Consider the following 20,330-nt stretch of genomic DNA (forward strand, 5'->3'; position numbering starts at 1 on the left):
CCACCAAATATAACAATAAAATTGCTACATCTCTCTCAACTCCCGCCATTCCATACACACTTAATTTTACCCACTACACAAACGTCACAGTCAAACAACAACAAACACATCAAAACTCAATAAATTCATTCCCTCCATCATAAGTCAATTGTTAGTAGGTGCGGGTTGTCCTCCAAGGGTTACTGACTCTACACTTCAGACCTCAAGGGTGAGAGTCGATGCCTATATCAGATGTACACAAATGCATCACTCGAGGAGATCATCACCCCCCCCCGGCCTAATTTATTTCATCGGGTGGTTATTAAGGTAAAAATTGAAGTACATTTTTGATTGAGTTACATAATAATACAGAAAACTTGAGCCAGACAACTACACGTATTTGTATGAGTCATTCAAATCCCTGAATGGAATAATGAGAAGTTTACACGTTAATATTCTTTCGCACAGATGAAAAAACGTGGGATTTATCATTTAAACTTAGCTAAGCTCCCTTGACCGCCTCCTTCCTAGCTGAGACATTATTAGTCATTTGTACAAGCGGCGGTGATTCATTAGTTCCGTTTAGTGAACTTTGTTATTTAGCAGCTGTTACGACCGTGTCGAACTTTTTTCTATTTTTTTATATATAACATGCTCCCATGTTCCATATTATTCCTGTAATGATGTGTTAAATTTACTATTATATATTCTAGTCACCTTACCCTGTGCTGTTAAGGTTTTAACTGTCATTATTTGTTCAAGCCCATCTTATTTCTTTATTTTGTATTGTAACCAGCATTCTTTGTTCTCTAACGACCATCTGCATCGTTAAACGACCCACCGGCGGGTCGCGTGGCGGGAGCCGACCTTATATATAGGACCCACCAACTGACTTGAGTTAGTTCAGTCCTCTTGTCATACAGTCCACATCCTTTGAGTGTCACTTGTTACTTATACTTAATTTATTTGTGTTGTTCCTGTCGCCACCAATGTGGTATATCTATGTGAGTACCTATTTATGTCTCTGTTTGTGTCCATCAGTATTTGCTTAGTTGTATTCAAGTAATTCAGTGTTGTTTCACGTTAGTTAATTTCAGTGATAGTTTTTATATGTTTATGTAGTGTTAACATAATCCAATGCTTTATTTTTATTCTTTTGATGTTTCGATGTTTAGTATCATTTGTCTTAAAAGTTTCGATGGTGAATCAATTTGTTGTGACAGCCTACGAGGCTCTTTATTGTGTTAATATTTAATCAATTAAATTCTTAAAGGTTTACTTTATTTTTTATTCTCTTTTAATTTACTTCACTTTTTGTTTGGTTACGCCTAGAACCTGGATATTTAAGTAAATTAAGAAACGGCGTAACACAGCCAACATTTCTTCCTCATGGGCAGCTCAGCCGTGACGTCATGTAGTGATCTCATAATTAGGTTACCAGAGTATTTAGAAACCTCAACTACAAGACGATCTGTTACTATTTACTATCCCTTTGTTTACTCTGGCGATGATGTTACTTAAAGTAGTAATATAAATAATTAATATAAAAAAGTTCTAAAATACGCACTGGTAAATCTGTATGCGGGAGGCGTTGATGAGTGAGAGCTTAGGTTGACCTTGAGGTGTGTACCCAGATGATGAGGTGATATACTACAACAAGGTGAGAGAGAGAGAGAGAGAGTATACTTCCACATACACTCGTACCAAGTAAGACAACTACATCAAACAACACATATATGTACCAAAACAAAAGAGACACGTAATGCGACACACACACAAACAATATACATGTGATATTAAAGGCATTTCAACCTCGATGTCATGCTCAAACAGGTATCTCTCCAGTCACCTTATCTACCACTCAATCAGTCAGGCATCCGGTCAGTGTGTTATGTTAATACCCCAAACTAGTCAGGGTCACCGCTAGCCTGGGAGGGGCGCTGAGTCGGGACCTCCACGTAGCGGGATTTCCAGCGTGATGGAGCAACAGCGTCTACACCTCTCCTTCCCTCCCTTCCTGTTACTCCTTATGCTTGTATGCTTTCAGAGGTCTTGCAAGAAGCTCTGAGTCAACATTATCCCGCTTTCTGGAACTTGTGTGTGTGTGGGTCGGTGGGTGTGTGAGAGTGTGGGTCGGTGGGAGGGTGTGTGTGTGGGTCGGTGGGTGGGTGGGTGTGTGTGTGGGTCGGTGGGTGTGTGAGTGTGTGTGGGTCGGTGGGTGTGTGAGTGTGTGGGGGGTGGGGAGGGTGTTTACAGTGTGTTTATGCATGAGTGTAAACTATAAACAAAAATCTAATCCTGGCAACTTTCAACGACTGAACTTAAACGAGTATAAAATGTTAAGGTTTTTGATGGTGTGTGGAGGGGGACACATTCACACATAACACAGTACCGCACCAATAACCAGTCCTTGCTTTGACCCCTTAACTGTTACTGTGTCGGGGCCGGGCTTAACATATGTCACTGTTCCGGGAGCCTAACATCGTTTGTTTACAAGTGTTAAAGGCAGTGGTGGTGGTGATAAGGGTGTGAGGATGGTGTTGATGGTGGTGATAATGGTGGTGATGATGATGCCTAAGGGTGTGAGGATGAAGGTATAGTGGTGATGGTGGTGGTGTTGAGTAAGATACGATGGTTGGTAAAGTGGTGGTGGAGGCGGGGGCTGGGGAAAGTGTGAAGGTGAGACTGTGGGGGTGCGTGCATGACGGCGCTCACTGCCTGGACTAGCCTAGCTTGTCAACACTCAACAGTCTACCTCAGTCACCTCAGTGTCGGTGTCGGTGCGGCGGTGGTGCGGTGCGCTTATGTGTGTGTGTGTGTGTATGTGTGTGTGTGTAATACGTGTTTGTATGTGAATGGTAGTACCGTAGTGCCTGGTGGTAATCTAACCTCACAAGACATGGTTGGAGATGAGAAGAATGAGAACAGTACTATCATTCATCACTGGAGGAGTAAACATAGAGTCTTTGAGAACGTTTACTGACAGAGATAAGAGAGAGAGAGAGAGTGTGTGTGGGGTCTCACTGCTGACTGACTAACACAACCCACTATTTACTCCCTCTACCACTCACGCTTCACCAATCACCGTGCGTGGAATTTACGTCACCGTCAAGAATGCCAACAACAATAACACCAACACGAGTGATAAAACAATACAATATAACCCCAAGAACCAGACAAATAACAAGACATTTCTAATACCTAACGCAATTTCAAGACGTCGAAAAGAAAAAAACAAATCCGGGAACCATTTAAATTCCCAGTGTGTAGAGTCAAATTAAGCCGAGTGTTAAAAACGAAGAACATGTAGTGAAAGAAGAAGAAAAAATGTGATAAATGACAATAAAGGGAAATGTTTGAGATAAATATGTCCCAGAAAAACACATGATGAGTGATTCCATCGAGAGCCTGGTACCTGAAGAGAAGACTTTGCCTAGGTTTACTATTAGGCATGAGGTGAGTGGTGAGGGGGTGATGTGAGTGGTGAGGGGGTGATGTGAGTGGTGGGGTGATGGGTGATGTGGGTGGTGTGATGTGGGTGGTGAGGGTGATGTGGTGGTGAGGGGGTGATGTGGGTGGTGAGGGGTGTGTGGGTGGTGAGGGGTGAGTGGTGAGGGGTGACGTAGATAGTGAGAGGGGTGATATAGTTAGTGGGGAGGCGTACACAGATTCTCATTCATCCTTATCTCACTCGTACAACGTTTCTCACTGCGTGTTTTTAAATGTCTTACTTTATAGAATTATGGTAATTGTGTTATCCTCCCCGTCTCAACTTCTGGAACTCCCTAAAGTACGCCACTAATTATATCTTGTTTTGTCTTCGTTTAAGCTACATAATGTACTTTCACTTTACCTTTTTTATGATACGATGCGCATAACTTCTCATACCACAGTTTAAGTAAGTTATTTAAATGTATTCTCACATCTCCTGTTACGATGATAAAGTGTACGAGTCTCCTGGCTTTATGGTGAGGCGATATGGTGTAATAAGACATGCCCGAGTACGATGATTACACTTTAAGAGGACCCCTCCACCCCCTCACTACACATCATGTTATATTTATATCATTTGGCTCACTGTTCTCTCTTCAAGTGGTCAACAGCATACCGAAGTTACCTTGAGTCACCTGAACAAGTTATGTAAACAAAGAGTAGTACATCAGCTGTGACGACTTTTTGGTGGATGAATAAATTAAACAAACTGGTAATATTACGGTTTCCTGTGAGCTGTGTGTTGGGCCATGGAAGTGACGTCGTTGTCAGCTAATGATGCATCTTCTCTGTCTTAGTCTCTCTCTCTTATAATGTATGACAGAAAAATGCCTCTTGCCAATATTATAGCCTGCTGGGCCCTCCTGCTGGACCTGACCTTTGTTTGGATGTTCACTGATTGTAACTATGTTTAAAATAACTCGCTTGTGTGGTAGAGTCGCAATGGCTATTAATTTCAGATTAGTTTTATTCATTCGACCAGCCAGATAGATGTATTTCTCTTAACTTCTAATTCTTGATGTCCAGCGTATATGACCTAATCCAGTTAGTGGCAATTAAAGTTATACATTAAAGCAATATGTTCACTTGGAGATACTGAGGGTGGTGTGACATCCCCCCCCCCCCCAACAGCTTATAAATCGGTGTCAAAACTGCTGTAGTCTTCTTGACAGTGATTTGATGGCATTAACACACCGCGGGCACAACCTTGCTGGAGGTCATATTCCAACACTGACTATCATCGTACATGAAGTGAGGCTCGACGCGGAGTGGGGACGGGGAGTGGGTCGACGTCCACCTCACCTACACCACCATGATGTATTCCCACCTGGCGTAAGATGACCAGTGTTGGAATACGACATCTAGGAGGCGTTCTGGTGAGGTCAGGCACCAGTCGGCTGAAGATAGAGCTCGCTTCCTATTTACTAGTGGTCGCTGGTTCACTCTAGGAGCACCCCAAGTCTACCCAGCTGTGAATGGGTACCAAAATTTAACAGCTGGGAAATACAAGTGACAGAGTTCAATACTCACTATACAGTTTGCTGTATCCACACTGCCATTAGGATCCATTTTCGTAAGCTCACCAATGATCTTCTCAAACAGCAGATCAGTAGTGTGTGGTTGACTGCCCGGCGGCTGTGGAAGTGAAAAACATGTCTTGATACTGATTAAACAAACCGTTCATAAACAATACCCAACATCTGTTTATCTGTCTTTTGTTCTGAACTAAAACAAAAACTTACCCGGAGGATGAAATTCAGAGACGCCACAAGTTGAGAACACTTGGAGCTAACATTTTTAGAGTGAGGGTTGTGAACACTTGGAAAACCTGTCAGTGTTGTGAGTTATGAATTGTGATGGCACCGTGTGAGCTTTTAAGGTCTCTACACGGTCATTGCACAACTCTCTTAACACTCTGGGACACACTCTATCAAGGTCAGGTGTATTATGAACCTTGAGTGTCGACAATTTGGATCTAATACTCTGCTGATGCCCAGTACTTGCCAACAGTGCCTAGCAGACATGACCGACCGACCAAGCTGCTAACAGACTGATCAGTGACAAAGAGGATAAAGTAATTAGCTGTTTGTAAAATTTAAGTTAAAAAATCTAAATATAATTATAAGTACGTCCACTTTATAGTCTTTAAAATACGTTAGATAATAGATACATTCAGTGACTCCTCCAAGGATGGTGGGAATTTAAGTACAGTAACGAGGCAACAAGGGCAGATCCATGAGGTCCTGAGGATCCGGACCCCTCTTTTCACCAGAAATTTCCAATACTTTCTCTTTAATGCAGTATTGTACTCAGGCATTTTTGTATAGTAAAAAGTAATTACTATTAACCTTATAATATCTCCTCATACCAAGTGCACACTGCTTGAAAATCCCGTGGTATTGGTGTTTAAAAAAATCGTAGAGGGGGAGGCTTACAGCGACCCCCCCCCAGCTGGGTGGGCTCACTGTGCTCGGCCTCTTCCCCGACTCGCAACTTCTTGAGCTCCTTTCCCATTCCTGGATCCTCCCGACAAATTTTACTCACCCTCACTGGGAGTAAAGATCACGTTGTTGGCCCCAGACACCTTCTACCCAGCCAGATGTTGCCTGATTGTAAACCATTACTTTTCACATCACTAAAATCCTGTCTTTAGTAATTTTCACACGGTGATGATGTAACTTCTGCTGACGTTAACATGTCCGGTGATGATATTCACTTAACACATCCATGGGATTATTTATGTCAGAGTAATTTGTCAAAGTATCTGTCAATCACAGCTGACTGGATATTAATATTTTTTTTTCTAATTATCTCTGGGAGTTTCATTGTAATGCACTGCTCCATGTGACTTTTGTAATGTTTTGAACTCATTGTTGTCATCCCATCAACTATGTATTCAAGTGTGGAGGAAGTAACGTCACTTATGGGGATCTATAGTAACAAGAAATTTAAGATGGAAATAACCTTCACCAGGATAATATTTAATACGTTCACTACCAGATGGTAACCCTCATATTCATGCACTCAGATTATCAAAAATTCGAATATTATTTTTTTCCTTTTAATGGGGAACTATGCCGTTTCTATTTCATTCAAGGTATAGCGCAAATTTGGTAGACAGAATGTCTTCAAAAGTAACTTGTAACCTTACCGAATGCACAAGTATGGGAGGAATTAAACTCACAACCTTGAGACCCAGACCTCACCTACTGGTGGTCACCTTTGTCTGCTCTTGTTCCCTGCTCCCAGAATCACTTAATTAACTCTTTACTTTATCCTCTTCGTCACTGATCGGCTACTGGTTTATAATTTCTGTTATTTGACGGTTTTCCTCTCATAACATATGGTAGTCACAATGGTGCCCTATAGCTTGTGTCAAGTGATATAAAATAGTAAAGGTAAATTTCTGTATAAAAAACACAGTTTCTCCTCTTCATAAGATGGCTAAGAGTGAATAAAGGCCTTCACTATAGACCCCCCCTCAGGATCCACCCGACTCCCAAGTTCCATTACACATACAACCTTCCATGTGTTAATTCTATACTTTCACATATCACTCCCTCACTTTGTTATATCTTTTATGTGCATGTCCACCCTTATGTTATATTAAACACAGATTTCCTTTAACTAACATTGTACAATATTTGTCAATTCTATCTTCTTCACACCCTTCACTCAGAGGTCATCATGCAACTCCTAATTTTATTCCGTCATTCTCCAATTTTTGTGCCAGTCATTAAGTTGACCTCGTGTTTCAGCTGGTAATATGGTTCTCCGTGACCTTCTACGTGGCTGACCTGTGCCTGGACCTGTGGGTGTGTGCGGCCCACTTCGACGCTGGCCGCCCCAGGTCCGCTTGGTTCATCTTCTTCTGTATCCTCCTACCCAACCTCTACGCTGGCTACAAGTCTCTGCAGTGGTCTGTCTCACTTTCCTCTGGCTTGTCTCTGGTTACTTAATAATACTTTATGGCTATAAATATACTTTGAGAGTTAAAGCATTATTTGTAGTATAAGTATAGTTTGTGAGTATAAGTGTACTTTATAACTGCAAGTATACTATGTGGACATGAGTTCTTGAATAGTTGAGATAAATGGGAACAATAGATTGATTCATTTATGTGAAGGTGTTGTATGTCTACAAAGGGAGGAAGAACAACAGTGTTACAACTGCTATACATATTCCAGGTACCTGAGGGCCCATGAGATACTTCCCATCAGGAGGCCATCAGTCTGGATCATCCGGGTCCTCTTCTTCCCTATTAGCCCCATCCTGAGGTAAGTCTTGCCTCTTACTTCCTACCCATCATCAGTGAGGTAGGTCTTGCTTATTTCATTCTTGATTAAATTAATCCTGAGGTATGGTATGTTTTTTTCTGTTAAATGACACATGGATATAAAATATATAGAGGTTCAGTACACATTTCATTTTCTAGATACATGGATGCATGGATCTATGGTCGACGAGCACGTCAGAACTGGCACAACCACAACTTGGCACAGGAGCGTAAGAACTTCGAGAACTACCTGGTGGAGAATGCTGAGGTTGCCCTTCTGAGGCTGGTGATCATCTTCCTTGAGGATGCTCCCATTGTGGTACTCAACCTGGCTCAGCTCCTTGAGACACCTCCTGGCATGTGGGCCATGATTCCTGGTAGGATTGCATTGCTATATTACACACCATACTGGTTAGACATCTTCCTGGAACTTGTAGAGGCTTATGAGTAGAGACCATATGAGTACAGTACTTCTGGTAGACATCATACTGGCACTGACCAATAAAACCTCCTTGTTGATGATGACAATCTGTAGAAGTTGAATGGCAATGGGAAGGGCATCCAGCCGTAAAATTTGCTCAAAATCCCCCTAGTGGCAAATCAGACACCAAACTATCACGTAATCTTGTCTAACTCGTGTAAGTGTGGAAAATGGCTGTAAAATGGTAATGATGATGACACTTGTTCATTAAGAGTGTAAGCTTTAAGGTGGAAGTTACCTGAAAAATTTTGAGGTTTAATTGAGATGGTTCAGTGTGCTGGAAACAACATATTTTACAGTGGGGTTCCCCAGGTCACGAAAGGGTTCCTTTCCTGAGGACGTTCTTAAGTTGGATTTGTACATAAGTCGGAACACATGTTATGTGCTTACCGTACTTACAGAACAATGTTTAAAATCCCACTATATCATAGCTTAAGTCCTTATATACTGTACATCTAAAATCACTTAATTTAAGAGAAAAGAAGAAATAGAATGACAAAATACAGTAAATTAAGTAAAAATAAGTCGCCGGGTATATAAAGTTTTGTCAATTTCAAGTTTAACCTCGTTCATATTGGCGGGCGTCCGTAAGTTGGACGCTCGTAAGTCAGGGACCCCGTTCTAATAAAATGGAAATCTCATTTTCTTTACATTTCTGTGAAGTTTATACTGTACTTTCTTTAGTGTTAGCTCATTTATACATTTCATGTTCTGAAGAAAGTGAAACCACCAGATAACAATAAATTGAATAAATACAAAATATTTACAACCTCCTCACCATCTCTTGGGTGCCCAACACACTCCCTCTCTCTCTCTGAACATTCTGGTTAAGGTCATAGGTGTAGGAGTTGGATATGATTATTACCTCATTGTTACCAATATTTCTAACAGAGGGTAAGCCTGATCCTGAGATTGTGAGATTTGGGTCAGTAATAGCCAAATTGTCATGCACCATGACACTGGGTGTTGTACACTACATGTCATGCAACAAGTTGGCATGGCACCTGGCCAACTCCCAGGGCAAGAAAACTCAGGATGCAGACTCCCCTTCTACCAAAGACACCTGGGAGAATAATAAAGGGGTGCTATCCTGGACTGCTGAGGTCACCATATACTGTTGGCAACTGTTGGCTATCAGTAAGTATAACCAGAATTGCATTACTGTGATTAAAGTTTCATGATCCTATTTATAACATTTATCTGTTGTTCCTAACTATAGCACTGCAGCCTCTAGTCTACAGAGGTGTTGGAAAGTGCTTCCCTTCTGTAAATTCAGTGATGATTATCACATACAGAATGATGACAATTCAGTTGCTGACCTTTTGCTCACCTTTTAAGAGATAAACATCAAAGATCAGTGCTGGAAATATCTGGTGAATATTTCTTGATGTGATTATTTAATAAGTGAATGAGGCGGTCACTGTGAAATAATATGGTTACATTAATGCACAAGGAAAAAACAAAAACAAAGGTTTGAAGAAATTAGGTGTAAGGAAACATTATAAATATGAAACAGGAACAGGAAAACAGTAACCTTTCTTGGTGTATGAGAGCATGGGGCGTACAACCACGTGGTAGTGCACTGTGAACACTGCCAGGAAAAGAGCCATTAGTGACAGCAAGGAATTTTGTGCCTCTCTCAGGAGTGACCAAGGCCGCCTCCTGCCTAGAACTAGTCTGCTGCTCATATTTAATGTGTAAACTTCTCTATTTACAGTTTATTCAAATGTGTATCATACTCAAATTCCCTTTTCTCAGTACAACCACCCTGATAATGTACTGTAAATAATAAATAAAGCAAGATATTCCTTCATACAGAATGCCTGATATACCTGTATCATTTTTGTATGTACTGTAAGCTATACTGTACACATGAGAAATATACTGTACTGTACATAAAAAAAATTCCTTCATTCATAATAATAATGTTATTTTTCAAAGATGTAAGCAATTAAATGAACTAGTAACGACTGGGATCCTTTTCGGCAGCCTCCAGAGTGGTAGCCTATGCCTTATTCTGGGTGGTGCACTTTGGTTTGCTGTGGGTGCCTATCTTGGTCCGCTGGATGCTGCACACACTCTGGATCTACTTTGACGTCGCCGAGATGTCTCTTGTGAACTCCATTGCCTTTGGGGGAGTTTACCTGTTCTCCTTCGTCACGACTTCACCGGGACGTCAGGTAACCATATAAACAACGATACAGTCGAGGATATGAAAATTTTCTTGGATCACTTGAAGGCTAGACACCCCAGCTTATTTTGCCTTTAGATATACCACTATGATGCTCCCTGGGAGGGTTAGGTTAGATTAGCATTAGGCTGGTTAATCTTGAGGTGAAAAAAATATGTTTAATCGTGTGGTGATCCATTTTCTTTCTTTTCATAAATGCTGCTTCAGTTTTTGCTGGGAGTTAAACAATGATATTAGTTGTTTCCTCGACTTAATTGCAGTTAGTAGAAATAAATACTGTGTGCAATTAAAGATTGAAAGAGAATGCTATATAATTATAATACAATATAACAGAGCAAGGATACAGATTAAACATTACAGTACAGTTACAGTACCATTATTACCAGCATAACAATGTATGTACTGTATTGGTACACAGAGATTACAAAGAGTCTTGCTAGTCTCCAGGTATATGTGGGTTACTGCTATTTATACAGTATTAAAACTATCAGTCCACATCTTATGTTTTTCTGCTGGTTCACAATAAACCGATTTTTCCCTTACAATTTCACATTTCTTTGTGTAGTTCACATGGGTTGTATTTTAGCAGACATAAGAATGCAAACACTAAAAACTGTCAACATTATTATACTGGTAAAGTATTTCCTTTCTCCTTCAATAACAGATCCTGCGTATCACACTGTACTATGTGATAACCTTCGGGGAGCACATAATCATTGCCATCATCTGGCACTTTGGTGCTCCTGACAACTACTTCCATACCTATGGCATTGGAGTAATGTTTGGAGGAACTGCAGGTGGGGTTCTTTTCTTGACTCTCTACTACAGCTGCTGCCACCCAGACAAGGAGACAGTCTGGATACGGCAGAAACTGAGGGAAGTACAAGAGAAGGCGAGAGCAAGAAGAGAGAGCCGTACAGCTGATCAACTTGAGTTACCTTAACCATTACTACTACGCACTGTCATTCATTTTTACAGTTTATGGGAATTTGTGCAAATAGCTGTAGGGATATATGATGCCCTAATTCTGGTCATATTTAGATTAAGATGTCAAACTTTCATAAGTGTTTTCATTCATACTGTGTTTATGTTTATGAGTAAGTCTGAGGCATTGATTTATTTATATTACGCAGGGTATTTATGTAAAATTTATGCATGGCAGTATTTAATGATCCAACAGAGTCTGCCATGATATTAAACTGATTTTTAAGAGCATATCATGATGTGGTAGAGTATGTTGTAGAGTAAACAGTACAAGTAGAATCGCTTCACCTGGAATAAGGAGATTTAGTCAGTCTATTGTGTATACAGAAACATTTACCGACTCTCTCGAGGCATTATACTCCTTACTACAGATATTCACCAGAAGACGGCAAAGACTGGATGATATTGAAACCATATCTTATTTTCTCTAGTGGGGGTCATAGTACCTACTTCAGTTGCCCCAAATGTGTATCTGAGTGGTGCTGGAATGTGTTCATAGTATCAATAATAAGTGCCTTGTTTGTCTACCTTAGAGACTATAGACTGTATTGTTAACATTTCACACACTACAGGTTATAGTCTTTACACCAGTACATGTGTTCACTGATGACTACTACACCTACCTGTGACCTTTCAGCACAGTAATTGTGAAAAATAGAGAGGGAACAATGAGGTTACTGGTAGTTGTGGGTTGAAGTCTTAAGTCTGATAGTCAGATGTGGCAGATGTACATTATAGTTAAGTGCTTACAGTATAAATAATATTGTGTGCAGTATATTTATGTCATTAATGGCAAGACAAAGACTAGAAAATTATTGTCACTTAAGTGCATTTTTTGTCAAAATGACCAAATATGTGTCAGAATCATTACTAAATCCTTTCTGCTGATTCATAGGAAAGTTACCTATTTATATCAAACCTTACAGTATGTGCTTCGGTTCATTGCAGTCATAAATAGTGCAACAATAATACAAACAACTTTTTATAGTGTTCTCACAATACATAATGAAAGAAACGTATAAAACTGTTGCCATCTTTGAGTGTTCAATAAACAGTACTGGTAAATGAGAGCAGTGGCTCCCTTAGGGCAAAACAACACCTACAGTGTTAATGGCTAACTCTTCTGAGATAATTAGTTCAAGTATCAAGTGAATGGTACAAAAAAAAAACAGGAAATTCCTCTTGGATTTCCATATGTATCAAACATATATGACCTCGCATGTATGTAGAGCTAAATATATTCTTGTAACGTTTGGATATTGTGTGTAGCGTATGTTTGAATGACAAGTGGATAACAGTGGTGAGATTCTTGATGAAAATAATATACAATTAAACAAATTGAAATAATATATAATACTGTATACAGTATATGCATAAATATAAATTTTTTCCCCATTTACAAAAGGTTCTTCATGCTACAATGGTTAGGCTAGTGTGGATCTCCTGATTAAGTTGACATCCAGTACAAGTGTTAGTGTACAGTTATGGACAAAAGTTTGCTCCCTGTGGTGAAAATGAGTCACGGAATGAGTCTTTAAACTGACTTACCCTGACTATCATCTGGTGTGAGTATTATTTTATCTCATTTGGGGTCGATACCGCCTCAGTTTGGGAGAGAACGAACTTTTGACCCCAACTGTACAAGGATGAGGAAGCCCGATCATCCACCGTGGATAAGAATTCAACCATCAGCGATTCTCTAGCGAGGTGTATGTGCTACCAACGGAGATACACGCTAAGGTGATGGTGATTAGTGTCCTCCACCATGAGAAATCTCTAATGAATGATTACAAGTGTTTGGAGATAATGGAATGTAATAAGGATGACCAAGCTCAGAGAACACATAAAATGAAGGATTATCTTCTCGAGACTCTTGGAATGAATTCTTTTGGATATGTATCAAGCAGATACTGATATAAAATGGTGCCTTTTTCCCAGGAGATGTTAAACCATTGGTACAGTTCAGGACAGCACTATTCGTGTCTTATCTTTATTGCTCTCAGTCTTGTGTGAGGTAGATCCGGGGGTTATGGTCGCCACATGGATGGGAGGAGAAAGAGAGGAGAGAGATGGACGAGAAGTGTGTGGAAAGAAACGGGGACGATTGACGACAAGGATTTATACCCACATAATTATACTTGATCACATGAGGTGGTCCAGGGGAGAAGCAGACGAGCAAAAACCTTAAAAATGCCAGAAAACGCGGCGATGGCAAAGTAACACGTTCTCAAGCCTCTAAATTGCTTCTCTCGTTCTCCCCCAGATTGACTCGTATCCTTAACTAGCAAATACAGTCTAGAGGCATCCACAGTGACTCGCAAACCTTCTTATCATATCACTTAACTCTTTGTGTACAGGGTTTCTCTGTCGAATAAAATCACGTGGTGGTAGCAAAATAAATTATCTAAAGTGACATCCGTAGTGAAGGGGTTAAATTTCAGTAATACTAGTGTAACTGTTAACCTGTGATAACATGAAACACTCCCACACATGTACTATCTACTTGTTTTCAGGAAGCAGAACAAAATGCACACAATTATTTTTTTAGAAATGGTCTACATTTATGAACCAAGAAATGTACAAATGCTGCTGTAAAATAACATTGCTTCCATATCTTATACTAAACAAAATGCAAAACACTTGTCGTACAGAACAATAGAGGTGTACCACTATATATACAGTACAGTCTCTTAATGCCTGAATTATATAAATAAAACTTGACTTTTATTTACAACTTTGTTTCATTTTTTATTGAGTAACAAAAACTGAAAGGAAATAATTTAATATTATTGCAAAAAAATATTAACTTAACAACTATATTTAGATACTGATAACTATCCCAGTACTTGTGTGAAGTTATGCAAGTATTAATCACAACGTTCAAACATTATTTAAAAAAAATAATTTGCGACGGAGCTTATTGTACTGCAATATGTGGATTTAACAACCTCCAGAAAACAACAACTCAAGACTGGCATAAAGAACTTATCCATGACCACATGAGCTCCGGAATGACCGGAGGACATTTTGGGAACATTCAATAATTAACCTCAATGAAAAAATAAAAATTTACAAAAAATCCACATTATATATTTTTCTTGGACCTATTATAATCTCATGACCCTGAAAAAATAATAAATGTTGGTTAAAGTTAATACACAGTTGATACAGTACTGGCTGGCATTTTACTGCAACAGTATCCTGTAACATAAAGATAGGATCAATAATAAGTAGTCCATGTTATACAGTATGAGTTTATTGATGCAACTAGTGTGGTAGTTAGCAAACTTTCCTCACACGTAAGTGGTCAAAGATTAATCCCGAAGCAGTATGAAAATATTAACAAGTTTCTTTTTAACTTTTATTTCGGTCTACCCAGCGGTAATCAGGGACCTGTATGTTATGTGGCTGGCTGACTGTACAATATTTGGTGGTAACTGACAGCCAGTGCAGTTATACAAAACAAGAAAATCAAAGAGATCTTGATTCTAAGACAACACACTCATCAGAAACAAACATATATTAAGCACACCGTGTACAATAATATTAAGTAAAATACAGTATACAGGGGGTATACTCATAAAATTACAAAATGCAACACATGTTTCATTGCAGACAGCGTATAAATCCATCCCCATTACACATTTCATGATAAGTGATCACCTAACATCAATGATGCCTCACTCCTTCCTTGGCAGCTCCTCCCTGAGCAGTCAAACACCACCATGTTACTCTCACTGGGTAGATGTTCCCCCCTCCCCTTCCCCTACTGCTATTTCCTCCTTGTGGTAATGCTTCATTTAAAAAAACATAATGTAGGTTGTCTCTGTCTACCCAATACATGTACTTAGTGCTACTTAACCTCTATACTGTATACTGTATATCCTCTTTGGCTTCCTATCCTCAGGCATTGTTTTCCATTGAGGCGCTCCAGGTGAGAACTGGATAAATGACCAAAGTTAAAAAACAAAACAAAGCACAGTTAAAGTCTGGCAATTTTGAAATAAATATAATGGTACAATAAACACATCTCAAGTCACTTTTTTGTCTGTCTTGTTAGTACATCGGAGCATTCCCTCTCTTCACTCATTCAACAATTCACATCCTCGGCCCTCTCAGTCATCCCATACCAAACATACCTCTCACTGCTACTCATTCCATTAAAAAATCAGCCCTTAGGTGATTCATTTCTCTGGCTTGACATTTAGTATCATCATTCCTCCTTCACCTCCGACCTTACACTAAAATAAATAACTACCTATCAGTGATGTAGTCAAGACCATCTGCAATTTTAGTCTTTAAAGATCACAAGAATAATAGCCTCCAAGTGCTCACCGGAAGGTTCACCCCCCAGTTTAACCATCCTGAAGTTTAACTATCCCAAAACTATCTAGGTCAGCTAATCTTCAGGTGATCCACAAAGGCTAAAATTGTAAATACAGGTCGTGTTGTTAGTAGTATCGCCTACATCACTGCTACATAAACCTCTTAATAAACTATACTCCATCCTCTAAATAAAAATAATTAATCTAATGTGCAATTCCGATATTTCGCAGATTTATCACAAAATGGACGGAGTTTTGTTTGAATTGTGGAACACGAGGAACATACAACCATTATATGCTTGGTTTAGTCTTTTGTTTAAGATTCATCATATACTGTAGCTGCCATTTCTTGCATTAGAAAAATTTCACTATCACACTTAATACAGTAAATGAAACTCTCATAATGATCTTATATGACCTTGCTTCCACTTATCTTTGTGCTTTCTTGTAACTTTACTTATATTGTAGGCCTTAAGTCTTCCCACATGACAACAGAACTAATGAAAATGTAAGAAAACAAAAGCATAATTAATTAAACTTCAGATCCCTCATACCAACACAAATAAACTTCAGATCCCTCAGACCAACTCATGGAATGGTTTCCCGTTCACTTGTTTCATCGCTTGGCTCCCACTCACTGCGCAGCTCCGATGAAACCTCAGTGAAGATCGTGTCCCACTTCCACTGTATGTCTGGCTATGATAGGAAGACATAACAGTAATAAAAATACTACAGAACATGATGAGGGTGACAAAAGACAACATACTTTAATATACAGTTTGAGAAATAAAATAGTCTTTGTCTCATTAACTAAATTTTTAAATACAGACGTAAGTGTTACATAAAAACTAGATTCAATCCAGGGACGGACTGGTTGGGTGTATATTATTATGGTATATACTGTACAGTACCTGGGAACAGTCAGCGGGTGTCATCAAGGCAATTTAGTATAAGTCAAACCATCTAGCTGGTTGTTTGTAATTTTGCTACAGAAGGAAAACAAGTTGAAGATCATAGTAAAGGACAAACCTCTCGTATATCAGCCTCATTTGCCAGGGAGTTGGTGAGTTGTCGCAAGTCTATATCATCCAAGGTTGAGAAGGCAGCATGACGCAACAGATCGGAGTCCAGTTCCTTGTATGTGGCTACCAGGTTGACAGCCACACTGCCAGAAAAACAAATGGGACACTGTAGTTCACATAAATGACACTAACCTAATGTGAAATTTCATTATAGTGTAAAACAAAAATGGAAACATCAATTACCATTTTAGTTCTCTGTCAATTATGATTTTCAGAAGGGTATGGAGAACAGTGTCATGTGAGCTGACTGGCAGAGGACAGCAGGATGGAGAGAAAGTAGTGAAGCTCTTAGGATTAAAGCAACAGTACACTAAACTAACAAATACCTTATTTACTCAAGGCAATGAAGAGATAAGGTCTGGTAAGTCCTATTTCATTTGGTCAAGAAACATTTGCTCATGCAAAAACAAAATAAAAAATGAAAGAAGCAAAGAAAAAAGACTTTCATACATTCTGATGACTCTGTCTATAGCCAGAAATTTATAAAGACACCATCATGAAAAAATTACAATGGACTAAAGATTTTTATATCCTGGAGATTTTTCTATTGGGATTTTCCATATTTCATAAAACATTTCTGATATTTACATTTTTGGGGGCTATACAGTACAATATGTAATAAAATAAGACTATTTTCAGGATCACCCAAAGATTAACCACCCAAATGCTCACCAAACTTAACGTCCCAGGGTGTTTAATCATCAGGTGAAATAAGCTGAGGGTAAATCTGAAGGTGATCCTTTATTAATAATATTTTTCAATTTTTTTGTGTGTGTACTTTTGTATGAACACCCACCTGGGAGCCTGAGCAATCTGCTGAGTAAAATCCTCCTCCACCACATCATCCAGGTCTGGGATCACAGGAATTTCTGTAAAAAACATTAACAGGTAAACATAATTATGATGTTTGATAAGAGTCCTTCTAATACTGTCCCACTTATAGAAACACACCCAGAGGTATGTTAAGTTACTGTAAATGTAAATCAAAAGTGCATAACTGACCACCTATACTGGCTAGTAGGCTGACCAAGGGTGAAGAGGATAAATAGTAAAGTAAATCAAACAAGTTCTTGAAGTATGTTGACCATCATCCTCCATCTTTACGTTACGTCTAAGCTATGATACGTTAAAGCCTAAAAAGCATTAATTGTGATCTCCCACCAGAATATAAACAAATTCTTTAACTCAACTCCTAAATTACTCCTAACCCTCATCTCCCACTCTGACACTACCACCCATCTAAGTCAAATTATCCCAACACTACTCTCCCCTGAGGCAGCAAATAACACACACTATACCTGTGTCTGAGTCTGAGTCATGGTGAAACCTTTTATCCTCTTGAGGTGGCCCAAAGCCCCTGAATTAAAGAAAAGTGAGAGAGAAATCCTGTAATCTGGCAATCAATCGAAAAACCAAAAACTCTTAATATTGCTCCACTGTAGGAAGCAAGAGAAGAATTAAGTCAAGTGATTAATTCATGTACAGTATTAAAACCAACCCAGATTTTTCAGACTTAATGTAATCAACTAATGGCAAACAATTACTATGAAATCAGAGCAAAACTTAATACACTATTGTCATGTCATCACAAGAGTACAGATATACTTTTTATATTACCCAGTTTTGGCTGAGTTTGCCCAACCTCCAGCTCGCCTCCCTGCAGGAGGACCTGAGACGAGGGCTTCCTGTAGGGATGAAGGTTAATCACACACCATCCTGGCAGATTAAATCCTGTATATGGTGAAGGGAATAAAGTATTCATACACCACTGCAGAAGACTCACTACTGTATACAGTATACATCATCACATCCCTTCTGGCAAGGATATACAATACAGTATTGAACTGTAATAATACACAGGGCAGTCATTACAGTGTAACAACAAGCACAGCAAATTATAATCCCACACTTCATAAACTGGACTGATAAACAGCATCACCAGTCACAGTTAGTTTGCATTCTGCAGACACAGCACAGCTAAAGGGTTTTGGGTTATTTACTGAACAAATACCAGTAACAATTAACAGATGTAAAAACAAGATTACATTTAAAAAGCGAACTGGTATTCCATGGATTTATTAACCTAACTCTGAGTTTGATGACTACATAATGATCCAGTAATTTTATTATAGGCTACAGTACTGTAGTTGCTGAAATTCAAAGCTCCAGAGTTTACACTTTATGGGTTACTGTACTGTATTGTAGTATAAAATTAATCATACCCTCGGTGATGATGTGCTTGTCTTCAATGGAGAGGCAGAAACACCAGGGTCATCATTACCCATGGAGTCAGAGCCCATAGAACGACGACCTTTCCGAGGAGAACTCTGTTAAGAATAAATAAGTCACAGAACAATACAATAAAGGGAGGTACAGTTAAGTACGGGATCTCGTCTGAGCTGAATAAAATGGTTTAACCAAATAATAATAAAAGTGGCGTTCCTGTAGTGAATGGGTTAAACATTACTTAGCGGGTGAGACAAAAATAAATACTCAATAAATCAATCCAAATATTATACCTTTTTATTTGTGGGCGAGAGGTTGAAGTCTAGAGAATCCATAACTGTTTTAGTAACGTAAATAAAGACGACGCTGACACTGGTCTTGGATCACGCCTCCTTCAAGTCTCTACTGTGTCTCCTCTTGTCTATTTCTTCTGTCTCTCCCCATCTCCTGTGTCTCCCATACCTCACGAGTCTCCTCCACCAGGCAGCTCGTCATCTGGAGGAGGAATGTGTTGTTGTTTTTAAAGTGTTGGCCAGACCATGTGTGTCGGCGTCATTGATTGGTGTTTTCCTCGGGTGTAATGTGTCGGGCTCCCTGATTGGTCTGGTGACGGTCCTCCTCGGGGGCTCGTGTGTAAATCTTAAAAGAAGTAATTGATATCATTGCTGAGTATTAGATATATAAATATAAACTATATAATTATATAATAATTCTGTCAAATTGCTATAAAAGTTCACATTAGTTTATAGTAATTTATGGAAAATAAGATTTCGGTATATTCTCGGTTAATGTAGAAGAAGTACATCATAGAAAGCGTAGAAAAAGCTAAGTTTTATGGGTATCTTGTGTATTTTGTGTATTATGAAAAACTGAAGGAGATAATGCCAAATAATTTATGAAGAGTAATATAATATAAATCCACATGTGTTATATTTAGCTAAAATGTTAAGTATAATCTGTTTTTATACTTTGTTGTTATTAATTGCTTTATGAAGTCCACCCTTGTGAGGAATGACGATACTGACACAGTTGATCGACATATACGTTACATCCCGCTATAAACAATTTGATGTAAAGGGAAAAATAAACATATTTTTGTTCTGTTATCAGAAAGACGGATTATTTTGTATAATAATTTTTGTATTTACATCTTAAATTCCACCTATAGACAATATGCCGTACAGTAACTAAGTTAATATAAAAGACACTAGTTTATTTAAGAATCACGTAATAGAGAGTTTCGTCATAATTTCGTCAGTATCAAGTAATAATAAAGTATAGCAAAGTAAATTAC

General features: G+C 38.9%; 2 protein-coding genes and 1 long non-coding RNA gene across 4 annotated transcripts in view; 1 reads left to right on the top strand and 2 right to left on the bottom strand.

Moving 5' to 3' along the window:
* Positions 1-5,541, bottom strand: part of LOC121872693 — a 24,370-nt gene extending 18,829 nt beyond the window's left edge. The window contains exons 1-2 of the long non-coding RNA XR_006090145.1: positions 5,214-5,541; positions 5,002-5,106 (exon numbers count right to left, since the gene is read on the bottom strand). This is a non-coding gene — a long non-coding RNA (uncharacterized LOC121872693). The remainder of the gene's footprint in view (positions 1-5,001; positions 5,107-5,213) is intronic.
* LOC121872669 (XK-related protein 7-like) overlaps positions 1-14,134 on the top strand; it is a 19,624-nt gene extending 5,490 nt beyond the window's left edge. Inside the window, exons 1-7 of one of the 2 annotated variants that reach the window (XM_042375642.1) lie at positions 2,643-3,435; positions 7,230-7,390; positions 7,659-7,748; positions 7,907-8,124; positions 9,120-9,365; positions 10,218-10,408; positions 11,084-14,134. In XM_042375642.1, the coding sequence (XP_042231576.1) occupies positions 3,364-3,435; positions 7,230-7,390; positions 7,659-7,748; positions 7,907-8,124; positions 9,120-9,365; positions 10,218-10,408; positions 11,084-11,362 (1,257 nt within the window). In that variant the 5' untranslated portion in view covers positions 2,643-3,363 and the 3' untranslated portion in view covers positions 11,363-14,134. Of the gene's footprint in view, positions 1-2,642; positions 3,436-7,229; positions 7,391-7,658; positions 7,749-7,906; positions 8,125-9,119; positions 9,366-10,217; positions 10,409-11,083 lie in introns of those variants that run through there. The other variant, XM_042375632.1, reaches the window with a different exon arrangement.
* A 505-nt stretch (positions 14,135-14,639) lies between these two features.
* LOC121872684 (intraflagellar transport protein 43 homolog) lies at positions 14,640-19,602 on the bottom strand. The gene is made up of 7 exons (XM_042375668.1): positions 19,330-19,602; positions 19,033-19,137; positions 18,428-18,495; positions 18,109-18,167; positions 17,607-17,679; positions 16,758-16,893; positions 14,640-16,424 (listed from the first exon to the last, which is right to left on the bottom strand). The coding sequence occupies exons 1-7, from the start codon at positions 19,369-19,371 to the stop codon at positions 16,317-16,319; spliced, it is 591 nt and encodes a 196-aa protein (XP_042231602.1). The 5' UTR covers positions 19,372-19,602; the 3' UTR covers positions 14,640-16,316.
* Between the last annotated feature and the right edge of the window lie 728 nt (positions 19,603-20,330).

Source organism: Homarus americanus, unplaced genomic scaffold (assembly GCF_018991925.1).
Source record: "Homarus americanus isolate GMGI-L3 unplaced genomic scaffold, GMGI_Hamer_2.0 scaffold55640, whole genome shotgun sequence".
In the NCBI taxonomy this organism is placed as follows: domain Eukaryota; kingdom Metazoa; phylum Arthropoda; class Malacostraca; order Decapoda; family Nephropidae; genus Homarus; species Homarus americanus.

Coding starts and splice junctions, on each gene's coding strand:
- LOC121872684 (XM_042375668.1), bottom strand. CDS start 19,371: ATGGATTCTCTAGACTTCAACCTCTCGCCCACAAATAAAAAG. Junction 18,168..18,427: donor GCAAACTCAGCCAAAACTGG/GTAATATAAAAA, acceptor TCTTTAATTCAG/GGGCTTTGGGCCACCTCAAG. Junction 16,425..16,757: donor ATGAGGCTGATATACGAGAG/GTTTGTCCTTTA, acceptor TTCCTATCATAG/CCAGACATACAGTGGAAGTG.